This window comes from Pipistrellus hanaki (genome assembly GCF_964339955.1).
Source record: "Pipistrellus hanaki genome assembly, chromosome: 1".
In the NCBI taxonomy this organism is placed as follows: Eukaryota; Metazoa; Chordata; class Mammalia; order Chiroptera; family Vespertilionidae; genus Pipistrellus; species Pipistrellus hanaki.
In genome coordinates this window covers 26,628,638-26,648,367 of record NC_140503.1, presented here as the reverse complement: position 1 = coordinate 26,648,367, position 19,730 = coordinate 26,628,638, and the positions used below count along the sequence as shown (strand labels likewise).

The window sequence follows — 19,730 nt, the reverse complement described above, 5'->3', positions numbered from 1 at the left end:
TAAAGATGGTCCCTGCTCTTGGGGGTTCATAATCATTTAAGAAAGGAAGGTGGTACTGGGTAACTCTGGTGATTGATACACCCACAGCTGGAGGACTTCTTGGTTATAGGCTCCCAGGCCTCACTTTTAGACGCATTTGTCTAGAATCCAAGTAAAACCATGATTACCTCTAGGTAATATTTTTCTAGGCTGTTCAAAAGACACTGGAGTCTAGGCATAGACTAGAATCTGTTTATTCCTCCCCTCAGCGAGGGACCAAGTTTAACCAGGAATAACAAAGGTTATTCATTAGGCAGAATTCATGTTTTGGCTGTCAGCAACTTGAGGATGACGACTGGATTATGTTCCAAGAACCAATCTGTAAATAATTCAGTAATATGAAAAGGGCTAATCAGCAGTATTCCTGCTATTTAGGTAAGTTAATGAGAAACCAAGACCACCTTAGGAGAAGAAATTTTTATTCTGCTTGAGAATGTTATACTGTGTTCTTCAGTTGCCTTTCTGAATCATTTCTACTTGTATCAATTTTCTTCCCAGATCAGGTGTGTCTTGTGTTGCTTAAGCATATCTTGTAGATGGATGACAAAGCAAACTGCATATAATGGGAAGTACATGGGTGATTATCTTGGTGAGACCAAAAATCCCTGATGAATCCTGTTCATTCTTCTCTCTTCATAGGTGCCACAGCTCCCAGGATTTTCCTGGATCAAACCTTGCATCTCTTCCCCAAGTATTGTGTACATTGGTCTAAGAGATGTGGACCCTCCTGAACAGTAAGCTGAGATATAGGGTTAAACTTTGAGCCCATCTGGCCACTTCCATCCCATTTGATAGGTTGTCCTTGCCTTAACTTGTTGAAGACCACTGTAAAGACAAAACCCCATCTAAATGTGCATTTAATTTAACTTGCTATTTAACGATTCCTTCCTTTATATCTCACTACAGTTTTATTTTAAAGAATTACGATATCCAGTATTTTTCCATGAGAGACATAGATAGACTTGGTATCCAGAAAGTCATGGAACAGACATTCGATCTGCTGATTGGCAAGTAAGTAACTACAACAGATGTCTACGCCAGGTTCCCAGGGTAATATAGCAGTTCCGGGGGGGCAGCATGCTTTAGCTTTTCTCTTGATAGTAGCTTTTCTTTCAAATAAAAGCAAAACATGTATGTATAAAAATTTCAAATAATTTAGAAAGGGAGAATATGAAACATAGGTAATATTCTTCCTCTGGGGTTGCGAGGGGATTACCTTGAAATTATTGCCCAGATTCTCTCTCTCATGAATTTCTCTTTAGCTCCATTTTTAATGCTTATCTTTTAAGATGAGAAGCATTCATTGTTCTAATTGTACCATTCTTCCTAGCCTCACTATTTTTTCATCTGAAAGGAGTTCTTTGTTTTTAATCCTCATCTGAGGATATGCTCTTTCAAATTTATTTTAGAGAGAGGAAGGGGGGGGGGAGGGAGGGAGGGAGGGAGGGAGGGAGGGAGGGAGGGAGGGAGGGAGGGAGGGAGGGAGGGAGAGAGAGAGAGAGAGAGAGAGAGAGAGAGAGAGAGAGAGAGAGAGAGAGAGGTATGAGAGAGAAACATCGAACAGTTGCCTCCCCAACCAGCAATCAAACTCAAAACCTGGGTATGTACTCTGACCGGAATCAAACCTGTGACCTTTCAATGTACAGGATGATGCTCCAACTGACCCACACTAGTCATGGCCAACTGAAAGAAGTTTTATATTAAGCAAAACTTGGTGGTGGATAAAGATGGCAGGTGAATGCTGATCAAATGCTAGTAAGAGCATTTTCTCAGTGCATCTGCTAAGAAATTTAGTTGTTTAGCATATAGGTGTCATATGTAGTTTCAGTCATTGGACACCTGGGATAAATTAAAGTTAGAATTGGGAGATGATAAGATTACAGATCTAGCCCTGGCTGTTGTGGCTCAGTTGGCTGAGCATTGTCCCATGTGCCAAGAGGTCACCAATTCGACTCCCAGTCAGGACACATGCCCAAGTTTTGGGTTTGATCCCCAATAGGAGGAGTGCAGGAGGCAGCTGATTGATGTTTCTCTCTCTCTTCCTTCCCTTCTCCTTCCTCTCTCCAAAATTAATAAAAGCATATTTTAAAAAAAGATTTCAAATCTAAAGTCAGAGTTAAGTTCAGCTGCTGTTACACTCTGAATAAAAGCAAATGTAATACAAATGAAATTAGAATCTATCAGAGCCCAAGGTTATATGAAAGTGAAGAATTCCCTCTACTGACAATTGTTATGTAGGAGGCTTTAATTCTCAGGGTAAGTCAAAAATATAAATTGGAGCCGAAACCAGTTTGGCTCAGTGGATAGAGCATCAGCCTGAAGACTGAAAGGTCCCAGGTTTAATTCCAGTCAAGGGCATGTACATCCCCAGTAGGGGGTGTGCACGAGGCAGCTGATCAATGATTCTCTCTCATCGATGTTTCTAACTCTATCCCTCTCTTCCTCTCTGTAAAAAATCAATAAAATATATATTTTATATATATATATATATATATATATATATATATATATATATATATAGTGAAATTAGTCTGAGGCACACAGAACATGGCAAAATTATGATCGAATGAAGTATAAAAATTAATAGGCAAATACTCAGTAACTTCAAAAATAGAAAACCTGGAAATCTGATGCATTAACAAAGTACCAGGACTAACAGCAACAAAATCAAGAAGTTGCATCTGCAGGGAGCATTAATGTTCAGGCACAAGCAAATGACTATTCTCTTATTCTTCTCCTTTCAAGAAGACAAAGACCAATCCATCTGAGCTTTGATATTGATGCATTTGACCCTGCACTGGCTCCAGCCACAGGAACTCCTGTTATGGGGGGACTGACCTATCGAGAAGGCATGTATATTACTGAGGAAATACACAACACAGGTAAGTAGTGATTAACCTGTTCACTATATAGGTAAATATGTGAAGCCTCTTGTCTGCCAGGAGTCTTTTCTACTTTTCATGTCATTGTAAACATTGTTTTTGCATGTTTGCATCTGGCTCATACCAAAATATGCTAAGGTAATAGTGAATAAAAAGTTGTCTTCTTAAACACTTAGTATACACAAGAATAACCTGCCAAACTAATGCAGTTCTTTGCATCTGAACTGTCCAAAGGCCCATTAAGATTAAAAGCCAACACCAACTAGCTATAATTTTTACCTTAAATTAAGAAGTTGGTTTGCTGCGAGTTAGGAATGCAGAGTTAAAGCTTCTCTTGGAGATATTTCAAAGCTACACGTAGAGCAAGTCTTATATTGGAGCTTGTTTAATAGGAGCTTTAATACAGGAACAGTGGAAAATAAATGGCTGACAGAAAGATTAATACAATGAATGCTAGGTTATCAAGAGTGGCTACCAAGGAATTACTGTCCCAAAACTCATATTTGTTTACAAACAGTTTCTTTCTTTAAAAAATAAATTTTTTGTTTGTTTGTTTTGTTAATCCTCACCTGAGAATATTTTTTCCACTGCTTTTCAGAGAGTAGAAGGGAGGGAGGGAGAGAAAGGGAAAGATCGATGTGAGAGAGACACATCGGTTAGTTGCCTCCTATGCGCACCCCAAAAGCAAGGTTGAGGGAATCAAACCTGAAACCCAGGTACCTGCCCTTGACCGGAAATTGAACCCAAGACTCTTTGGTGAGCAGGCTGAGGCCCTAACCAACACCAGGCAGGGTAGCTGTTTCCATTTGTCTGAAAGCTTCTTAGTTTTAAGGTTAACTTTAAATGACCTTTAATTGCAAAATTTAAACAACTCCCACATGATACTTCAATATTATCTCATGAAAATAGGGTCTAAATAGCATAAAGCCTCAGACTGAAAGGTCTAACCAGGGCGATAGAAAACCCTTGACCATTGGGATAGATGTGGGAATTGAGAAATTGTCTCCCTGGCTCTGGAGCCAACTCTTAGGCACTACAAAAAGGAAAATAATGCTTATCTATCAGATCTGACAGAGGCAAGGTAGTCTCATTTTCAGGCTCACAATCTTAGACATTAATCATCCTTGGGTTGGTGGCAAATGAACCTGGGAGTTCAATCCTCCATTTTGGTTCCCAGTGACACTACTAGAGCCAGGGCTTAGTAACAGCTAATACTTAGAATGGGTGATGGTCAAACCTTGACACCCTCTCTCCTGTTATAGTGTTACTCTATTCTAAATGACTGTCTATCATGACACTGTCAATTAGACACATAAAGTAGTTTGCTTTAATAATTTACAGGGTGGCAATAATATAGAAACATGGGAGATATATATATATATATATATATATATATATATATATATATATATATATATATATATTTTTTTTTTTTTAAGATAATATTTATACTTCTGGGCTCTGCTGAAGGCCCAGCTTTAGTTGGTGGAATTTGGACACACAAATGATCAGAGAAGCATATGCATGTGCAGGAATTGGTGGAAGTGGTACAGTAATGTGCTGCTCACCAAAATTCTGCACAGTGCATTGAACTATACATTGCTAACACTGAATAATAATGGCAATGAGCATATCATTTATAATAATAAATGCTTAATATGCTAATTAGACTGGACAGCCGAACAACCTTCTGGACATCCTTCCTGATGAAACCAGGGCTGTGAATTGCATGCACTGGACCTCTAGTGTACTATAATGTAATGCCAATAAACCATTAGCAATATTCACTCATGTTTCCAGGCTTTATGGCCACTCTAAATATTCTCAGATACTTGTATTCTCAAATACTAGTTTGTTCAGATAACTCTTGAAAAGGTAGATTAACTTCACTCAGAATACCCAACTAAAAAGTTAACTACCCCAGAGAAGTGAGGGTGAGGGAGTGGTGGTGGTGGTGGTGGCAGGGAAATAAGTGTAGAATCTGCCCTCAGAGCTCAGACCTGCAGGAGTGAGTAAGATCTGCAGTAGTAACTATATTTCAGGGCACATGGTTCCTTAAGTATGTGGATACAGCATCAGAGTCAAAAGTGGGAATAGAGCTCTGGCTACATGCAGGCAGGCATCTGGAAAGTTCCTTAATATTGGAAATGGCACACATTTCCCCAACAAGTAGGTTGGGAACTCCTTGACCCACAACCTCCCAAGCCCTTTCTTTATTCCTTTCACAAAGCTTGACAGCTATGCCTTGTATGTCAGTTGAAGAGGGATGATTGATTTTATTACCTTAAATGTTTCTTTCAATTCTACTCTAATATAGCAGTAGTTTGATGCTTTTTTGTTTTGTTTTGAATTATATTTTTATTTTTTTACAGAGAGGAAGAGAGAGGGATAGAGTTAGAAACATCGATGAGAGAGAATCATTGATCAGCTGGCTCTTGCACACCCCCTACTGGGGATGTGCCTGCAACCAAGGTACATGCCCTTGACCGGAATCGAACCTGGGACCTTTCAGCCTGCAGGCCAACGCTTTATCCACTGAGGCCAAACTGGTTTCGGCTGTTTTTTTGTTTGTTTGTTTGTTAATCCTCACTAGAGGATATTTTCCCCCCATTGATTTTAGAGAGAATGGGAAGGCAGAAGGGGGAGAGAGAAACCTCGATGTGAGTCACATTAATTGGTTGCCTCCCCTACCAGTGAGGGTAGGGAACCTGCAACCCAGGATCAGAATTGAACCTGTAACACTTTGATTCACAGACGGTTAAAGCTGGTATTGTGTGTGTGTGTGTGTGTGTGTGTGTGTGTGTGTGTGTGTGTGTGTTTAAATGTTTTGTTTTTTTGAGAAAGGGAGAGAATCATCAGCTGCCTTCTGCACACCCCCTACTGGGGATTGAACCTACAACTTGGGCATGTGCCCTGATAGGGAATTGAACTGGTGAATTCTTGGTGCATAGGACAATACCCAACCACACTGGCCAGGGCATTATAGCAGTGTTTTAATAAGGTATAAGGGGCTTCCTGACAGTGGCTGTTATAGTAGAAAATGGTTGGTTTTTTACCTTCGTTTATTCTGCCCAGGGGGTACAACCTTTACTGAAAGCAGCAGCTAGGGGATTTTCTGAGGATTTGTCACACTTTGTTCTTTCAGGGTTGCTGTCAGCACTGGATCTTGTTGAAGTTAATCCTGAATTAGCTGCTTCAGATGAAGAAGCCAAGGCTACAGCTGGCCTGGCAGTGGATGTGATTGCTTCAAGTTTTGGTCAGACAAGGGAAGGAGGGCACAATGTCTATGACCAACTTCCTACTCCCAGTTCACCACATGAATCAGAAAATGAAGAACGTGTGAGAATTTAGGAAATACTGTATGCTGACACATTCGTCACAATGGGCATTCCAGAGTTGTGAGGTGTTTGAGGGGGCAGATACTACATGGTCATCTGGGTCAATACTGCCTTAATGAGAACATTTGCATTTTCTCACAATTGTAAATTTTCCTTTCCCTCTCCATTTTGGTGACCAATGATAATAATGTAAATGTATTCGTGGGTTTTTTTTTGCAATCCATGGGGTATTAATATGTTGGAGTACATGTAAATTTAAAGAAGTCATAAACAGCATTTATTACCTTGGTATATCACACTGGTCTTGTTGCTGTTTCTTCACATTAGCTGGTTTTCCATCTTCCCTCCCTCTTCCCACAGTCTGGCTACACAGTGCATCCTTGAACCGTTAGCTCACAGCAGCAATACACTTATTCCACATCTGTAACACTATTCACCCTCAGGGTCAAAGTTCTGGTCCACAAACCCTTCCACGCAGGAAGTTCAATGCTTGCGAAAGAATTTGTAATAAACCAGGCCTCCCAGGATGGCTATCTCGAGTAAGATGACAATGGAAAGTAGCAGCTTGTTGGTTGTCACTCTACAAACAGAAACAAGTGAACAGTCAGAAGTCTGGATAACCTTATTACTTCCCATTCTTTTTAAAAAAAAAATAAATCTATTTTTTATTTCAGAGAGGGATAGATAGGGAGAAATAGAAATACCAATGATGAGAGAGAATCATTTATCAGCTGCCTCCTGCACGCCCCACACTGGCGATCTGCCTCCTGCATGCCCCACACTGGAGATCTGAGCCCACAACTGGGATTATATCAAAGGTAAAAATGTTTTTTTTTATTCTAAAATGTCTTCAAATAGTAGTTACTACCTCACTTTATTTTTTTAAAAACCTCACCTGAGGACATGTTTTTATTGACAAGAGAGGGGCGGGGGGGGAAATGGGGGGAGTGGAAGGGAAGGGAAGGGGGAGAGAGAAACATCAATGTGAGAGGTTGCCTCCAATAACACAACCCAACCCAAGGATCAAACCATGAAACTTTTTGGTGTACAGGATGATGCTTCAACCAGGGCTGCTACTTCACTTGAGAACTAGCTTTTCTAGGAGGGTCTAGTTAGAAAAATAGTATATTAAATATAATATGAAAAAATATACCTATTCTGAAACCAGGCTAAATCATATTTCAAAGTTAGCAACATAGTATCTAATATATAGAGCCATATAAGTTACATACTACAGTTGAGAGCATGTTAGAGGAGTATTTGTGGCAGACTCGCCAAGGCTGATGAGCAGCGCAGGGACAGGTGCCAAGTAACCAGAAGCTGGGTAACATCTCTCTTACTTTCTCTTTCCCCATGGGTATCTCTACAAAGGCAATATAGGAGCTTCAAAGAAAAATCCACTGTCTTTTGTTAATACAAAGAATCCAATCTCTGGTTCTCATGTTCACTCTAAACTGAAGGTTTCCCCCTATTCCATAGGAATTTACAACTGTTTAGGAAAATCTCACTCTTCTGATAATTCCATGACTCAATTGTGATTTTGAACCATGCATACTACCACTTACTCCAAATACATTTTGTTATCAGCACTTATTTCAAGGGTTTTTTTAAAACAACTTTTTGCTAACAAGACAGAATTCCCAGGGAAGGGACTGACTCCCATGAAGAGCAAGCAGAGCCAAAAGTAAGTATTAAACAGCAGCAGAGAAAATATTTTCCAATAAACATTTTCTAAAAAAATATTTCTAAAAAATATTAAATCAACTTCTTACAAATATGAAGCTGTATTACTCCTCTGTGCTGTTTTCTCTAAGGAATGTTGGGAATAAAAGTACTTTCAGTGGCCCAGCCAGTGTGGCTCAGTGGTTGAATGACAACCTATGAACAAGGAGGTCACAGTTTGATTCCTGGTCAGGGCACATGCCTGGGTTGCCAGCTAGAGGGTGTGCAGGAGGCAGCACATCAATGACACATCATTTATGTTTCTCTTTTCCTCTCTAAAATTTATATGCTTTCAAAGGACAAATTTTACATTGTTCCAAATCAGAACAGCATACACTTTTAATTTAACTACACAAGACAATATTCTTTATTTCTTCAGCTTTATTAGAACCTTTGCAAGTCACAGTTTAAAGCTTTTACACTCTTGGTTGACAGGCATAAGAGTTAAGGGAAATTAATTTTGTGACTATTTTTTAAAACTTACTTTCTGGACATTGACCGGAGAATCTTTCTACTTTTGCTCAAGTTTTCATTTGTGTTTACCAGCTGAGAAGAGAAAATAGCGATTATTGTCCCCTTCTTTCAAAAGTATACATTCTAGAATTTGAACATTCCAAAACTGACAGTGGGCATTAAGGAGGATATGTTGAAATCAAACCAATTTAAAAGATGGCCTCTGGGTATAATTAGAAGAAACTGGAGAGGACAAGATACTTTAGTACTTGTCAAGTAGTTTTAGGAATTATATCCCAAGGCTGTGTGAGGGACTTCTGGGACAGAGCTCGTGCTTGGCTACTCAAAAACAGAAAGGCTTCAAGTGTACACCTTGCCAATAACTGAAGCAATCTAAGATTTGAATTTCACCAGTCTAACTCCAGGAGAGCCTCTTGAGTTACAGTCTGTTTTCATAGGCTGGTGGATTACCACGCCTGCGATATGGTTATTCTTTTCTTTATCCCTTTAAGAGATACTTACATTGAATTGTGAAAGGCTTGAAAGGAATTAATCCTTTTAAGCCTCTTTTTTTTTTTTTTTTTTTTTTTTTTTTTTTTTTAAACCTTTCCCTTTTGCTTGCATGGTACTAATCTATATAGCTGGAGGATATTTCACTTGCCATCTGTCTCCAATCCCCAATGGCCTTGGTAAGCTGATCTCAGACCATTCCTTGGCTTTTGAATTCAGCCAATTCACCTGGTATGTACAAAAGTAAAAAATCAAAACTGTCTGTAAGTAAGCTACCTTTTCTAGAGTTTACCTTAAATTTTCTACTTTGTTGTGAATTTTCACGGAGGGAAGGGCATCATTCTGACTCATTTTAAGAATGGAAAATTAGAGCTATTAAGAAGTTTGAGAAAATTATCTCAAACCCCCACAATGAACCATATTTTCCCATTTAAATTTTATCCACAGTATCTGTTTTTCAGTTTAGATTTGCCTCGTGCTGTTAAGAGCACAGCATTCTACTGGCAAGTTGTACTATTTCCAAAATTTCCATACAGATGTATGAAAAGGAATGTTAGTTTTCAGAGCCTTTTAGAGTGATAGATTAGAGGCCCCAATACAGCCAACATTGGCCTATTTCCACTTGCTTCCCACAGTGATCCAGCTTACCTTAGGTAACAGTACAGAGTTACGGTCCAGGATTGAACCTCTACAAATTGTCAGTGGTACTATTTTATGACATGTGGAAAACAGCCTTGGTTCTAAATGACAGGAAAGCTAGGATCTTGTCAGATGATACTTTCATAAGAATAGCAGAATATCCCACTAGATGTAAGAGAAATCAAAACCTCAGAGTGGTAATGCAGGAATAAAATGATGGAGTGGCTGCAATCTTATGTTTATTTGAATAGAAATGCAGAAATCAAGTTTCTTCAGTCTTTTTTTCCCCCCTCCAATGATCTCTAAATCTCAGAGCTAAAATTATTTCCAAGGGAGATCTCTCGGCCATGCAAATTAAAAACTGAGAAAAGCATAAGGCCCTAACAGGGCATTTACTCTGAAGTCAGAACTGCTGAAGCTTTGGGCAGGAACAAGCCATCAGGGTTTAATGGGCCCCTACTTTACCCACTCTTGCCCCTTTCCTCACTCGCCCGTACTTACTCTATTTTTGGTACGTTCCAACTGCTCACGTTGCTCCCCCAGCTCTTCTATAATTTCTGAGCCAATCTGATCAGTTTCTGTGGCAATCCGATGAGAACGCTCAATACTCTGGGTGGCCCGGTTCAGGCTGTCAGTGCCTTGCAAAAGCAATACCCTCTGAGACTGTAGTTGATTCTGACAGGATTATGAAAGAGAAATGTTAGACTTCTTCCACTATAAAGTAATTGCCAGCACAATCCTTATGAACACTCTTAAGTAAGAAGGGATATAGTGTGCAATAAGTTTTCATTGATTTTAGAGAGAGGAGAAGGGAGAGTTAGAAACACTGATGAGAGAAAAACAGCAACTGGCTGCCTCCTGCATGCCTCCTACTGGAGATAGAGCTGAAACCTGGGCATGTGCCCCGACTAGGAATCGAACCAGTGACCTCTTGGTGTACAGGAGGACACTCAACCAACTGAGCCACATTGGCCACGACTAATTTTCATTATTATTTTTAAAATATATTTTTATTGTTTGGCTGCCTCCATGCCACCTACTTGGGATTGAGCCCAAAACCAGGGCAGGTGCCCTAACGAGGAATCAAAGAATGACTTCCCAGTTTCTAGGTCGACACTCAACACTTGAGCTACGCTGGCCAGGCTAATTTTCTTTAAGAAATATAAGGATGGTAATGAACTCTAAGATCCTATTCAAGGTCAGACTAAAGCAGGACTTGGAATCCAATCAGGATCACCATACCTCTCACTGCACTGCCTGTTATACTTAAGTGAGGCAAGGTAAGGAGGATTAAAAACATCAGAGCATTTTCCCTTGTTTGTAATGAGTTTAAACTGGTTCATGTGCTTCCTGAACTAGCAACTTCTGAGAAACAGTGGCCCAGATTTGGGGTGTAGGAGCTACTTAAAAATGCAAATAGCTTATAACTGATGGGCAGCAACCAAGCCAACTAAACTCTACAGCCTTAGAACATATAAATTCACTGAATAGCCCTACCTGATTGGTACTGAGGATTAAGGGACCATGCATAATCTAATCCTTTTCAGTACATATTAGAAGTCTAGGTGGGACACTGCCACATTCTGGAAGAAAAAACTTCAGTGGCCACACTCTTGGTAAGCCCCCAAAGAATTTCACTTCAAGCCAAACAGAAAACAAAAACTGAAAAAACTTAAGTGGTCACACTGGTGACTTACTTTCAGGGAAGAGGTATTTAGGGCCAAGTAAAGTGGCCTAGCTGCCCTAATTTCCCAAATCCCCATCAAAGTTTTACTCCACCTATAATCCTAAGCACAGAAGACATAAGGAAACAAGTAGCCTTTGTCAGGCCGGAATTAACCACTGACAGAAATGGGTGTAGCTATGGCTAGGTATCTCAGTTGGTTAGAGCGCCGTCCCAATACTCCAAGGTTTTGGGTTTAATCCTGATCAGGGCATATACAGGGTCAACCAATGAATGCATAAATAATTGGAACAATGGATAGATCTCTCTCTCTCTCTCAAAATTATAAATACAACTATTAAATTATTAAAAGTAATTAAAAATACTTTTAAATAATTAAAATATTTTTAAAGCATACATGTACACACACACACACACACACACACACACACATTAAAAGCCCAGTTCACAGGGCTTATTTCTGAGCACTAGATCCCACCATCAAGAAACTAACAATGGGCTCTGGTTGGTGTGGCTCAGTTAGTTGGAGCATTGTCCCGAAAACCAAAAGGCCATGGGATCGATTCCGGCTCAGGACACATACCTAGCTTGCAGACTCAATCTACAGGAGGCAATCGATTAATGTTTCTCTCTCACATTGATGTCTTTCCTCCCACCCTCCCTCTCTCTAATCTATAAACATTTTTTTAAAAAAATTCAAAAACAGGTTCCCAGATCAGAAGTAACAAAAATTCCTCATACATGGTATATGGACCAGTGAATGAGGAAACTACTGAATGAGGTTAAACTAACCCTCAGGTACTTTAGCTTAAAAGAAGCAGGAATAAGGCTTTTTAAAAATAAAAGATAGGGGTTTTCAACCGATTAGACTGAGAAAGAACAGGAAAAGATGATAAGATCACATAAATCAATCTCAGATAATTCTACTGAAAGTGGTATATATCTAAATTGTGTTTAAAATTTCTGAAACTGATCATTTTAAAGCAAAATTATTCTCTGGACTTATTTCCCCCTTTTTTGTTGTGTGTGTGTGTGTGTGTAAAATAAATGACCAAAGTTACTTTTACCTCTCATCTCTCTTTAACAAGCTCCACCTGCCTTGCCTGCCTTTTTCCAGTCCCTCCCTTCACATGTGAACTCTGAAAATTTTACACCATTCTCAAATACTCTAGTTTTGACATCAGCAATGTCAGGCCAGCAGCATCTGAATGTCTCTTCAACTATAATAAGGATGCATCATGGAATGGGATTTGTTTAAAATGGTACTATCAGCTTTTCTACATATGTGCAAGCTGCACTTCCATTTCTCTCCTATGCTACTTGCCAGGCCATTTCAACTTTGCACTATGGAATACAACCCCAAAAGCAACACATTGTTTAAGCTTTGTGAAGTTTTATTCCTTTAACTCTCTAGCTTCTCCGGATAGTTACAGAATATAGATTTTTCTATCCAGTCAGTCTAAATAAATCAGAATTCTGAGGCAAGAGGCAATCTGGCTCTCTATTGCAACAGAGCAAGGCATTAGCCCCTCCTTAAGAAGCATCCTGCCTTCTCTACTGTATCTGGGCTACTGGGTCATCATATAAATGTAAAAGAAAGCTTGTGTTAATTTTGTAACAATACTCTGATAAATTAAAAATCTAACTGAATTTTCTGGGCACATGTGAGAAAGAAACTAGATCAATGGGTCAGAATACAGAGTTCAGATATAATAAGACAAGCCGTTTTATATATAAAGGATGCAAAGAAAAGTAAATAGGCATATGGTTTGGAAATATCTGCATTAAATACAGTAGGATAAAAACCCAAGAATGGATGCGGGAAAGAGGACGGTGGGGAAACGAGTGTGATGCAGTATACACTGTAACATGAACTGTACCTCACAATATGGTTAATTCTTGTATACAGGCCCAAAAGGGGAAAAGACAACTGAAGCTTACCATGTGCTCATTCTCTACAGTGTAGGTGCCATATTTCATGTCTCCTCGGCCCCCAGGTGTGGCTGTCAAAGGCGTGCTTCTCACTTCCCGGTGCAGTTTGGCAAGGTCCTTCCGGTAGTTTCGAAGCTTAGACATCATAGGGTTACGAAAAGAGAGGGGTGCATAACGTAGTTCCTCTTCCATCTCTGCCAGCTAGGAAGGCAGAAAACAGTGAGAGGACAGCCTGGTTCTTTTTTGGTTCATCTTGACATCTGCCTAGTTTGGACTAATCCAACTCCAGACAACCCAAAATAAGTACTCAATGATATGCTCCATGGGGGCAGGGACCACATGCGACACACTCCACTGCTCTGCTGTCTGCCCAGTGCCTATCTATCAAGCACAGAGTAAGTATTCAAAAGGTACGTGATGAATGAGTGAAAAATGAACAAGTACCTTATAGCTTATTAAACATTTTTATATGCATTTATTTAATCCTCATAGCAAATCCACAAGGCAGGAAATATTATTTCTATTTCATATGTAAGACTTGAAAAAACTGCCCTGGCCAATTTGCTCAGTGGCTACAGCATCAGCCTGCAGACTGAAGGGTCAAGAGTTCGATTCCCAGAATAATAGATGTGTAACAAAGAAAAGGATGCAGATAAACTTAACTTCTCACAACTTCACTGAAATAGGGAAGTTGTTCTTCAAGCAATAAGGAAGTTCTCTGGTTTAAAAAGAATTTTTCTTCTCAGTCTATGCTGGGGTATCAAAAACTAGGGGCAACTATTTTTGCCAAGTACTACTAGGGACCTAGATTTTAGCCCCAATCTTCTAAAGGGTCTGCTAAGGCTACAGCATAATGGAGACAGAAGATTCTTCCAATTGGTTAGAGCAAAGCTTTATTATTATTATTTTTAAAGCCTCAGATTAAGAGAGAAGCAGTTGTTACACTGCTTAGTAACCCGGGCCAACTTCTGACAGCTTTGGGTACTGATTGGGAACTCATTCCGTCCTTGCAGGTTTTACACAAGATGCCAAATCCAGTCACAGTGCTCTTTTAAAACGGAAGGGAAAGTGACTTAGAACCACCTGTGAGCTACATTTTGTGACAGTGTGTTTAACAAAGAAAATGAATGATCCTGGTGGACATCATTTTTTTTTTTTTTAATGTATTATCAAAGCCTCACTTTGGGACAGTCTTCCAGCTTTATCCATTTGTGTTTGTTAACCCTTTCCCCCAATACCCATTCCCATCAACTGGTCTCATTTAGTAAAAAAATAATCAAAATCAGGATCAATAAGCAGGAGCAATTAATCTGTGACCAGGTCATAAGCATTAGTTTTGGAAAAGATGAACACCAGATAAAAGAAACAAGGACCTGTTCTTTGTTCTCACCGTTTCATTTGCTTCCTGTTGCTTTTCATCAAAATCTCTGATCAATTTCTTCTTCTCTTCTGGAAAAGATAACACCAGTCTCAAATGCTCAGTCCTGCTTCCTTCCATACATTTGTAAACCCCATTCCCTCTGAGTAGAATAAACTCCCCATTCCTTCCTTGTTGGGGGTAATAGTTCTTAATCACTCCTAAAAGGCAATTAGGAAAGTATGGGAACTTATGACGGTGACTGGGGGAAGGGGAAAGGAAGAGTATTAATACTACCGGCATTTAGTTAGTGCCTAGGGAACAAGAATATCCATGCTTGCAACAGTCCTGCATAGCAAAGACCTGGCCCCAAAGGCCAATAGTGTCCCTGTTAAGAAGCACTATGCTAGTAGGTCTAAGTTAATCACTGTTACCCAATCCTAACAGAAAGACCAGACACAATATCATCAATGAGAATGCTTAACCATACTGCTTCTGAAATCTGGGTCTCCATCTTCATGCACACCATAAAGCACTTCTCTATTTAACCCTCATCCACTGCTTTTCTGCAAAACAAATTAAAAAACCCACCTAGCCAAGGCCAGTTTAGCTCAGTGCATAGAGGGTCAGTCTGAGGACTGAGGGGTCCCAGGTTCGATTCTGATCAAGGGCATGTGCCTTGGTTGTGGGCACATCCCCAGTGGGGGTGTGTGCAGGAGGCAGCTGATGGATATTTCTCTCTCATCGATATTTCTAACTCTCTATCCCTCTCCCTTCCTCTCTGTAAAAAAATCAATAAAATATATTTTAAATAAATAAATAAGTAAATAAATAAAAGCCCACCTATTCTGTTCATTGGGGAAGCAGCACATTATAGCACTTGTTTCTCTGCCATACCCACTGGTGGTGGCATGAAACTGACTCAGTGAGAAAGTCACCCCTATTGATTCTCTTTCAATCCTTCGTATCACGTCTTTTTGGTGCTAGTATGTCTTTAGAGGCTTCAGCTTCAAAGCAACTGACATCGAACTTAGCATTGTTTTGCCTTCCTTGTATTTTTCTGACCATTTAGATAGGTTCTACAGATTTCCCATTTAAAGTAGTGATATAAAATTTTATTTTAAATAACTTCATGTATTAAAAAATGTATTTTACATGAAATAAGTTGACATAAAGAAAGCAATTAAGTAATAGTAAAAATGGTACTTGAACATGGCAGAAAGGATGAAGAGAGTCCTGATAAACACAACAGGAGAACTGCAATAAAACGAGGTATGCCTGTGTTGCCCTTAACAGGGTCTCTTCAGCCTATCCTATATATATATATAAAAGCCTAGTGACCATCGCAACTGAACAGACGACCAAACAGGCTGTATGGGCCTACTAGGCAGGCAGGGGGGTTAGCGAGGGGAGGTCAAATGACTGAGCAGCAGGCTGCATGGGGTGACCAGGCCTGCAGGGAGGGCAGTTGGGAGTGACCAGGCCAGAGGGGGGAACGGGGGTTGGAGGATCAGGAGGGGGCAGTTAGGGGCAATCAGGCAGACAGGCAGGTGAGCAGTTAGGAGCCAGTGATCCCAGATTGTGAGAGGGATGTCTGATCCCAGATTGTGAGAGGGATTGGGCCTAAACCTGCAGTCAGATATCCCCCAAGGGCCCTGGACTGGAGAGGGTGCAGGCTGGGTTGAGGCCCCCCCTTGCACAAATTTCATGCACTGGGCCTCCAGTCCTATATAATAAATAGGCTAATATGCAAATTAACCTAAGGGCAGAACAACTGAGCTATGACGCACACTGACCACCAGGAGGCAGATGCTCAACACAGAAGTTGTCCTCAGGTGGTCAGTTTGCTTCCACAGGGGAGCAGCTCAGCCAGAAGCTGGGCTCACAGCTGGCAGCGCAGTGGCAGTGGTGGGAACCCCCGCCTTCCAGGCAAAGCTAAGGATGTCCAATTGCCCATTGGGAGTCCCAGACTGCGAGAGGGCTCTGGCCAGGCTAAGGAGGGTTTTCCCCCTATGCCTCTAGTATTTATATATTACCATCCACCCACTCAAATGGGGATTGTAAATCTTTTCACTGCAATTTGCAATATTAACAGCTTCTGGAGCTGAACCAGGCACCCAATAACCTCTCCCAATAAATACAAGTTAAACAAATGCATGAATTTCACTCTCACTATTCAACTCATTTGCCTTCGGGTAACTCACATAGCTACCACAAACTCTGACCCCTGAACTTATCCACCAGACAAAGAACTGTGCTTCCACCAGATTTTACAGAACTCTAGCTCCTCCAGGCAAAGCTTGCAGCAACCTGAATTTTGAAATAATGGGACAGGAAACAGTCTAGCACAAAGTTCCTAAGAGGACCACACACCTACATGCCATTATCCTGATTTTAAAGACCAACCCCCCAAAACTGATATTTACCAACAAAAGGTGTTCTTAACCCTTTTGGTGCTACGGACCCTCTGCCAGTCTGTTGAAAACTATGGACCTCTTTTGAAAATAATCATTTAAATATGTAAAACAAAATACAGAGGACAATCAATTTTACTGAAATACAAAACCGAATCTTTGAAGTCTCCGATACTTGTCGCAGTGAAAGTGAGATGAGAAAAATTTGGAGGATGAAGAATCCCAAGGTAAAGACACTCTGAGGTCCACACTGAGCACCCTACTTGGCAGCAGTAGGTCCTGGGCCCCGCCAGCTCTACAAGGGGAACTGGAACCCCAGGAGAGCAGCGAGGAGGGCTCCGGGCTTCTCCTCTGGGAGAACGGGGGCCAGTTCCCAGTGCTCCGCCCGCCCGCCTCCCTGTCCCCCAGTCCCCGCCCCCCTCACCTGTCCCCCCAGTCCCCGCCCCGCCTCCCTGTCCCCCCAGTCCCCGCCCCGCCTCCCTGTACCCCAGTCCCCGCCCCGCCTCCCTGTCCCCCCAGTCCCCGCCCCGCCTCCCTGTCCCCCCAGTCCCCGCCCCGCCTCCCTGTGCCCCAGTCCCTGCCCCGCCTCCCTGTCCCCCCAGTCCCCGCCCCCTCACCTGTGCCCCCCCAGTCCCTGCCCCGCCACCCTGTGCCCCCAGTCCCCGCCCCGCCTCCCTGTGCCCCCAGTCCCCGCCCCGCCCCCCTGTGCCCCCAGTCCCCGCCCTCCTCATCTGTCCCCCCCAGTCCCCGGCCCCCTCACCTGTGCCCCCAGTCCCCGGCCCCCTCACCTGTGCCCCCAGTCCCCAGGAGCCGCTCCGGCACCACCCGGAGGTCTTCATGGAGGCCGCGGAAGATCTCGTGCAGCTTCTCGAAATGCTCCGAGGAGGCGGCGGAGGTCGCCATGGCGCAGGCCGCGCTCGAGCAGCGGCTGCCGAGATTCGGGGCCAGGGCCCGCTCCACCCGCGGTGGGTGGTCAGCCACCCAGCCCCGCGGGCATCACGGCGACCACCTCCGCCTCGGCCGCCCCGGAAGAGACGTATCCGGGCCGCGGCAAGGGCCTCCGGGCCGGAACGCCCACCCTCTTCACGCCATCCCTGAGGGGCCGCCGGGCGCAAAAGCCTGACGGAAAGGCGGGCGGGCTGCGCTGCCCGGGAGGCTCCTGTGAAGCCGGCGGCGCGCCCGGGCTGGCGGGAGTCTCAGACCTCCGGGGACACCGATGCGGGCGCAGGGACAGCGTCAGAGCCGAGGGGCTGCGGGGACCGTGGGTCCGGCAGCGCGGCCGCCCCTCTCAGGGCCCCGCCTCCGGCATAGGGCGCGCGCTGCAGTGCATGCTGGGGGTTGTAGTTCGGCGGGGAGGGCGGGCCTACCTGGAGATCGCGAGTTGAGGGGCGCGGTGCTTCCCCGGGCGCCTCTGCTGCCCAGGGGTGACACTGAGCGTATTGGTTTGGTGTCGGCGTGCGACTGGACTAACGTTATCTTGTCGTCGCACCTTTGGCCCCCCTGACTGACCGAGTGTTAGTTTCCAGCCCTTGAAAGGTGGCGGGGCGCGGGGGGAGGGGTGTGTGTCAAGCAGCCAGAGGTCACCTACTTTCCGAACTGGTCACCGGGCATTTGTGACCCCCAAAATATGCACTCAGCAGATGTTTAATGTTAATAGTCACTGTGCAGGGTCAAGGCCATGAGTGGGTGATTAAAAGATTCATTCTGCGCCTGGGTAATTTATAACATGGTGAGCAAGGGGGAAGCGGCTTCAAGTCTCATTCCTACCAAGTGTCACGTGTTCAAGTCCTTTCCTGCACTCCAAGGGTTTTTCATGGTTTCATGGAAGGGAATTCCTATTTTCACCGATTTCATGGTTTGCCTATGGAGCCCGTTATGAAATGTTTGGCAGAGTTCAATATTTAAAACTGCCCACAGTATCAACGTTTGTTCAGGAGGATGATTTGGTAATTTTAATCTTCTGGACCCTTATTTTGATTAGATTGAGTTCATTAATCATTGATTCAAGAAACTTGTTGATCTCCTAAAATTAAGCATTTGGACAGAGCAAAGCCTGAGACTGTCAGCGGCAGTGTGCTGTAATATCCCACAGTTACCCAAGGGGCAATACAAAAAGGAGAGCTAACCTGAGGCGGAAAAAGTAATCTTTAAACAGCATCACCAAAGAAAAGTACAATAGAAATGGGTGAATGAACGATCAAATTATCACACAACTGAAGTTAATGGCATTTCAATTGAGACAGTATGATAGACTCTGGGACAAATTATTCTTAGAATGAGAAATGATTGCATACCTGTAATAATGAAGTGTTTCTTCTTTCAACTACAATTAAACTTTGTTTTCTTCTGTTGACTCTAATTAAACTTTCTTTTAATTCTTACCGTTTTTATTCTGGTAAATTAAAACAATTTTTAAATAATCAAAATTTTTTATTTGTCATTGACATCAATATAAATTAAGTAAAATATTAATTCAGTTATTCCACTGCACTATTACAAAAAGTTTTCCAATTTTTCCATAAAGTGGCCACTTCTAAATATAGTCAAAACAATTTAAACAAAAGATTATTAATTTAAAAAAAAAGATTAATTTACAAATATGAGAAGACTTGGTCCTAAAATGCTTTTCCCCACCAAAGTATATATATAATTGTTGGTCCAAGAAAATCTCAAAATCTTACTAGAATAACATACTATAAACAAGTGATGAAAACAGTAGCAATTCTTCAGATTTCCTTTGGCAACATTACTTTTTTTAAA

General features: G+C 42.1%; 2 protein-coding genes across 3 annotated transcripts in view; one reads left to right on the top strand and one right to left on the bottom strand.

The window, feature by feature from the left end:
- The window catches only part of ARG2 (arginase 2), a 33,286-nt gene extending 26,736 nt beyond the window's left edge, over positions 1-6,550 (top strand). The window contains exons 5-8 of the mRNA XM_084867018.1: positions 679-773; positions 946-1,050; positions 2,785-2,921; positions 6,067-6,550. Of these exons, the coding sequence (XP_084723144.1) occupies positions 679-773; positions 946-1,050; positions 2,785-2,921; positions 6,067-6,272 (543 nt within the window). The 3' untranslated portion in view covers positions 6,273-6,550. The remainder of the gene's footprint in view (positions 1-678; positions 774-945; positions 1,051-2,784; positions 2,922-6,066) is intronic.
- On the bottom strand, positions 218-18,272 carry VTI1B (vesicle transport through interaction with t-SNAREs 1B). 2 transcript variants are annotated; one of them, XR_014793445.1, is made up of 7 exons: positions 17,759-18,272; positions 14,590-14,648; positions 13,209-13,400; positions 10,085-10,258; positions 8,466-8,527; positions 6,544-6,839; positions 218-864 (listed from the first exon to the last, which is right to left on the bottom strand). XR_014793445.1 is itself a non-coding variant. In XM_084867245.1 (6 exons), the coding sequence occupies exons 1-6, from the start codon at positions 17,871-17,873 to the stop codon at positions 6,743-6,745; spliced, it is 699 nt and encodes a 232-aa protein (XP_084723371.1). In that variant the 5' UTR covers positions 17,874-18,272; the 3' UTR covers positions 6,510-6,742. The 2 variants fall into 2 exon arrangements, 1 of the variants encoding a protein (XP_084723371.1); XM_084867245.1 differs by lacking the exon at positions 218-864 and having other exon boundaries at positions 6,510-6,839.
- Between the last annotated feature and the right edge of the window lie 1,458 nt (positions 18,273-19,730).